At 46.5% G+C, this 6,847-nt stretch overlaps 1 protein-coding gene across 1 annotated transcript in view; it reads right to left on the bottom strand.

Moving 5' to 3' along the window:
• The window catches only part of ME1 (malic enzyme 1), a 172,323-nt gene extending 165,981 nt beyond the window's left edge, over window positions 1-6,342 (bottom strand). The window contains exon 1 of the mRNA XM_084513837.1: window positions 6,133-6,342. Within this exon, the coding sequence (XP_084369963.1) occupies window positions 6,133-6,237 (105 nt within the window). The 5' untranslated portion in view covers window positions 6,238-6,342. The remainder of the gene's footprint in view (window positions 1-6,132) is intronic.
• Between the last annotated feature and the right edge of the window lie 505 nt (window positions 6,343-6,847).

Below are 6,847 nucleotides of genomic sequence, written 5' to 3' on the forward strand. Positions count from 1 at the left end.
CTCCTCCCAAAAGCACTCTCCAGCAAAAAAGAGCCAGGCTCTGTCCTGCTCAGCTGTCTGTGCTATCTCACCTTCTAGCACAGACTCTTTAAAGCAGAAGCTATGGTGGGAAAAAGCACTTCAAATGCTAGCAGGGCTTCTGCCTTAGTATTTCTAGTCTCTAGGTTCATCGTGAAGAACTGCACCTCTGGCCCTGGTTGGCAGCTTGCTCTGGCAGGTAAGCCTGGTCTCCCTCAGGGCTGCTACAGCTGCTCAAAGAGCCCTCCATGCAGCTCCATTCGGCTGCAGAAGGAAAGACAGGGTGAGAGAGAAGGAGGCATCACACAGCCAGCTCACTCTTCTTATGCAGAGCTCACCCTTGCAAAGCCCAAAACAGAATGGAAGGCTCTTCTCCACAGCATCCTCCTTCAACAGTGGCGTAAAGAATGAAAGGATGGGGTATGTTTTCAGTTTTCCTTCCTCAGCACATCCTACCAATATGTGACCTAGGAAATTATGTTTCTTCTTTCCCTCAGAATTTAAGAAAGAAAAATTCCCCTAGGTCTCAACCATCCCTCACTCCCAGACCACCCTTCCTGTGTCCCAGCAGAGGGGCTGTCTCTCGCACGCCGAGTTGTTCTGCTCAGATGGGGAGGATCTCCTTGTAACTCGGGTAAGGCAGCCACCACAAGCTGTCCCTGCCCCAAAATTATAGTGTAGTACTGCAGGGTGTAATGGCAGAGATGGGAAGTTACCCGTATTTGAATGCATAAAAGGTTGTTTGTGCAGGACAAACCTGTCTTAAAATAAGAGAGCAAGAGAGGTAGAACAAAGCACAGAATTCATTTTTAAACTCCTTCCACACATACTGTAAATAAAGGGGCTCATACAAAAGCGGTCCTGCATCACGACTGCTCCCTCATACCCCACAAAATTCAGCAGTTTTTAGTTTTTCCTAACCGCAGCAAGAGAAGGCAGTGAAAAACCAACAAAAATGAGGGCATGTTAATCATGGTTAATCGTGTTAATCATACATTGGTAATGTCCTAACCTCTTCACCCAACCCTATGGCACCTCGTGGTGGGCTACCACTGAGCTCCCACCTTTACTCAAAAGTCAAGTGTACAAGGTAATCACAGTTCTGCCAGCCTACAACTTACAGCCATGCCTATTAAAAAGGAAATGGCTCTGGTATGAACTAAATACCCACCTGGAGAACCTCCTATTTCAGGTTGCCATCCCACAGAACAGTAACTTCTGTTTTACAGACCCTTGTCAAAGATCAAAAGTGCAATACTTGCATAACACAAAGGCAGAATCGATACAAGTTCACTCTGAAAGGTTCCAGACAAAGATCGTATTGATCCAGCTTTCTGTGCTAGAACAGCCACTGTATCATTTACTCTTGTCAAAGACAGAAAAATAGCATGTGCTTATCCCTATACAGACCAGAACTGCTCTGCTAGGTGCTCAGGAAACATTACTTTTAAAAACTACAATGGTGTAAAGGGAAAAAATGATTATAGGAGAAAAAGAGGACAGTGAGACTGATCAGCAGTTAGAGAGGAAAAAAAAATAATAATAATTCCTCAAACAGGGTCACGCCTACCAGCACATAACATGAAATCATCCTAGTATTAAGTAATCTCCAAAAAACCTATTTTGCAAGTTAATACAGACTCTTCTAACATGCCATTTTAGAGAGTGTTTTCTTCTTTTACCTCAAGATTTATCAGTTTTCTTCTCAGAATATCAGTTAAGGCAAAAAGTGAGCAGTGACCACTGTACACAACCCAGGCAAAGCGCTCACAGGTTTAAGTGAAGATATGAACATTACCCGTGGAAGGAAAAAAACTCTACTGTTCGGTATTTGATTCAGGCATAGATTTATTTAGAGGAGCTTCTTATACGTTTAATCTCCTTCACCCAACAGCCAGATAAACCTCACTGGAATGCTTTTGATTTTTCTTAGGGAGGTCTGGGTTTTCTAAGGCCTGTTACAGTGTCACCAACAAATGTCAGTTACAAGCCCTCTTTCATATGTTACCTGCACCAATTACATGATGCATGGTGCTTTAGTTTCTCAAAACCTAAATAGGTTTTAGCAAAGTAATGCAGAGCAGAATATATCTGTATTTCACAAGCATGCTCCTCCCACTGTCTGAAATGTGGAAGAAAAGCAGGAAGTAAATGCTTCTGTTTACCTCAGATAATGATTTCACTTAAACTTAAAAAAAAAAAGTTTATGATATTTTCAATAAATTAGTACATATAGTCTGTGTAATCTGGTAGCAAAAACAAAGCATTCGTATCTTAATAACCCCATCATAAACTGCTCATTCTCTCAGCCTGAAATTGATTATTCTGAGAAAACATCACTACAAGCTCCTGTCGTAAGTTGGACTAGATGATTTTGAAGGTCCCTTCCAGCTGAACTAATTATTCTCTTCTATTTATTCTTTCACTTTTCCTGAGAGGTCCATTTTGGACACTGTCAGAAATACAATATTGGGATAAATGGTCCTTCAGTCTGTTTCAGAATGGCTGTTGTATATCAATTTCTGTAGCGAGTCAACAGACTTGCAGCCAACTTGAATCAACAATTAACAAATGCTTAGTAAAAATATGCTGAGGACCCACTAAGATCTAAAAGCTTTACTTACAGGAGGTGGTAAGGATAAAACACCACTGCCCTTGCAGGTGGGACTGAGATCTGGGACTCCCAGGTGTTCAGCAGCCCCATCAGATGGACTGTTCTGAAATTCTCCACTGTTTTAGTGCAATTTGAATAAATGGAAAGACAGAATGTGGAGCAATAATTCACAAGCATGTTAACACTTAGCAATGGTGACAGTGGTCAGTCAGAGGATGGTGGTAAAAATAAAGCATCTGGGGAGGGGACAGAGTCCTCCAGAATTAAGATTTAATAGAATCACTTATATTCTGCTCTGTGAACCGCTCTGCTAGAGTATGAAAACAGCCTAGAAGCAAGCACTGTCCCCCCCCCCCCCCCCCAATGGCACACTTTCTCCATTAGGCAAGCATTTAGACTTGGCAACTAGGGGAAATGCTATCTGAAAAGCTTGATATTGAAATTCGTGTTTGCGTACCTTCACATCAAGATTCTAAAAATAAGCAGCTTAGGGGAAACTTACTTGTTTAAATAATATTAAAAGGTAAGAAATTAAAGATGAAAAGAAAGTTTAGCATAAAGTGTCCTTATGATTTGTGGGCTTAAAAATAGCATTCATACATTGAGTAAAGTATAAATGAAAAGATTTACAGTAGGAGAGAGCCAATTGCTTTCACACTGCTGTAACTCATCAGCTTAAAGAGCGTACGACTCACTGCCAAAAGTTCCTAATGCAATCTATTTCAATGAAAAGAAGTGAAACTGTGTTTGTTTTCCTTGTAATTCCTACTCACAATGTGTTTAGTTGTGCAAGAGGGGGAAAAAAAATTACTGAGAAGGCTGTAATGACAGTTTTAAACTCTGTGGACCTCAGATGATAAATTAAATCATGATTATTGTTTGTAGACTTGAACGTGTGTCCTCATGTAATTAGACTCAGTGTCTTAAGGTCCACTGTCCCACAATGATTTTTGATGCATCACACCACTGCTAAGGTAGGGCAAACTGCTCAGTGATCTTGTAAAAGAAGCAATGGCTTCAAGTGCAGGCAAAATACCTCAATGGGGGGGAAAAAAGGCATTAAGCTTTTCCATCAAGCTTTTCCTCAATGATGTCCATACATTTGTGAACTATACAGAGTGAAGCATAAAAGATTTTAGAACTATATTGCCTAGAACTTCAACATACATCAGTGGTAAGCGTGCTTCTTTTTGCCTAGAAATGTTGTCAAGGTAGAAGGAAAGAGAGAAGGGAAAAGGAGAAATTCAGGTGTTTACCCTGACGTTCCCACAGCCCTCAAATAAATTCCTTTTCTCAGACAGGTTGAATGGAAAATTTTTTACAAGGATTTTATTATTTGAGGAAACAAACCACGAGCTTCCACATGTTGTATGCACATTTGAGCTTCACCTGCTTGCCAGACCAATTGTCTTGGCTGAAGAAATTTGCAGTGTAAGTTACAAAAACTAAATTTTACTTATGGAAGAGAAACAAGGTTACAAGTATCAGACAAGATTCAGGTAGTACCTAAAACACGACTTGGCTTGTTTTTCTACAGGTTGCAGCTAGATACCACTATTTGGTACTTACAGCCTACTTTTGCCAAGCGTATGCAAATAGGACTATTAGAGCTGGCGCAGTATCTAAAAGAAAGTGCTGATACCAAGCAACTGCAGCTCTTACAGCCGTGAGATAGCAGAAATTTCTGGCACTTCTTCAGTACTGCAAACAATTCTTGTACTTTAGAATCGTTAAAGGAGATATTTTGTCGACTTAAAATTGAGATCTGTACAATCTGATGCTTGTTTAACAGCCTTGGCAACAGAAAGTGAACTGGGAGTACCAGCTCCCATGCTTGCAGGCACATCACAAACTATTAAAAAGGCAGCCATGTTAGCAGTTCTCAGCTTTTTTTTTTTTTTTTTTAATTTTATTGCCATTATGTAACTTGGGGGGTATAGAGCATCTATACTCACCACGAATCAGCTGTCTCAAAACTGCTTGCTCATTCTTGACCAGCCCCACTTTTCTTACAGCAAGCCCAGGGATTTCAGCTGACCTTTCCTACGCCACTCAAAACCACTCATTAGCTGGGTAGATGTGGCTGGTAACGAACAAATACTTTGCCTGGCTTCTCTGCTGTACAGTGCACATGTGCCATAGCACAGCTGAGGGGGGAGGGAAGAATAAAGCCTAAGCCAAGAAATCAAACAAGAGCCTTCATCTTCAGCATCTAGTCTCCAGCTATGCTGTTCAAGGGCAAGATGTGTGATATTTGAGGGATACAGGTAGCAATGAGCCTACTCGGTCTCTGCTCTTTACAGACCACATTTTAGAGTAAGCCCTGTTTTACGTCTTAAAAGAATTTTTTTTTTTTGGTTGGCTTTCCTTGGTTATTCTGAACCAGTATTTTCCATTAATGTTGCAATTGCTTAGAAGCAATCCCAAGTGAAACAGCCTCTCCTTCGTTCCTTCTGGGATTTTAACGTTTTGGTTAGTTTTCATTTCACCTGACCTCAAGAGACCTTCTCGGGCCTGCACACACACACAAACACAAGACACCCTCTGAGGAAAATTTGTATTCAAACACCCACACTAATAAAAGCGCTATTCATCTAACTAATACATGGAGTTTTTATGGATGAGTCAACCTACCCGGTAAAACTAGACACAGTTTTTGTCAATTCATACAACTTGGCAATAAGTAAAATGGCTATACGTGCATTTGAACGCAGTAGTACCAGTCAGGGCACAAACACAAGCCAACCAGTAAAAATAATGTGCAAGAACAAAGCCGGGACTAAGGACTTCACCGAGGTTTCATGTGCTACGTGAGGTTTATCATCTACCTTTGACTTCACCCATGGTTCATCCGGGCAGCAAATCCAGGGCCCGTCGAGGCAATAAGGAATTTTACAATCTGAACTCGGCAGCTGAGTCAGAGCTGTGCAAATACTTCCATACTCACCTGTTTTGTTTTCCTGTGTCAGAGTTTTATCAAGCTGAGCGAGCCCTAAGTGAATTAGGGATGCGATAAGGGGGTTTCGCTGTGCTGCTGCATCCCTCAGGCGCAGACTGCACTCACTGATGCAGGGCAGGGGGGAGCTGGGGTTGGACTTGACAGCGTCAGGTGGAAAGAAAACGGTGACAAAACGCCTCTTCCACCTGCCGGGGGTAACACACAGCACCCACACACACCGGGAGGGGAGATAAGGGCTGGAAGAGGCGGCTGGGCAGCGGGAGAAGCCAGGCAGGGCAGCGGCAACGTGCAGCCCACCTGCAGGGGAACTTGCCTCTGCAGCATCCCCGGGCTGCTGCCGCTCTGCTCGGGGAAAACAAAGCGGGGGGAGCCCGGGGAGCCGCCGCAGGGCCCCCACAGCCTCCGAGGAAGAGGAGGAAGAGCCCGGCTCGGCGACAGGTGGCGGGGGGAGGCCGCCGGGCGCCGCAGCGGGAAGCGCTGAGCAAGGCAAGGCAGGGCAGGGCAGGGCAGGGGTCTGTCAGCCCGGCGCCCCTGCCCCTACCTTGTTGAGGTGAGGGTCGCGGAGCACCTCGTAGCCCCTCTTCATGGTGAGCTGCAGGGGCCGGGCGGCGTCGCGGCTCTGGGCTGCCTTCCCTGCTCCGTGCATGGCGGGGGAGCGCTGCCGGCAGGTCGCGGCGGGAGCGGGAGCGGAGGCGAAGCGACGGTGGCGGCGGCTCCTCCTGCCGAGGTGACGGCCCGGCGGGGTGGGATGATCCTGCGGCAGGCAGGGAGGGAGGAGAGAAGGAGGGAGAGAGGGAGGGAGGGGGCAGAGCCGCGGCAAGGCGCCGCCGCCAGGCGGGGGGCAGCGGGGCGCCGCCGCTGAGTCACCGCCGGCCCCGCGCACCCCCGCCCGCGGCCAGCCCCGAGGGGCGAGGGGCGGCGGTGGCGGGGTCGGAGCCGCCCGGAGCCCACCCCCGGACCCCCGCCCGCTTCGCCCCGAGCCGGGCTGCGGCTCCCCGCGGTCCTCGGGCCGAGCCAGGGAAGGCCTCGGCCTCCGCGTTTGGCCCTCGCTCCCTGGCGGCCCCTCCGGGTCGCCCCGGTCCCGCTAGCAACTCTTCAGCAAGCTGCTCGGGAAAGACGGGGGCAGCGCTTCTCTGTCATCACGCTTTTTGTTTGATTATTTATTTCACGCAGGGCCTGGTGTTAAGCTGCCCCCGGAGCACGGCTGTGTAACGTGTCCGAGCCTCTACGGGCCTCTGAGGGCTCAGGTGGGACCC

Source organism: Aythya ferina (genome assembly GCF_964211825.1).
Source record: "Aythya ferina genome assembly, chromosome: 3".
Classification (NCBI taxonomy): Eukaryota; Metazoa; Chordata; class Aves; order Anseriformes; family Anatidae; genus Aythya; species Aythya ferina.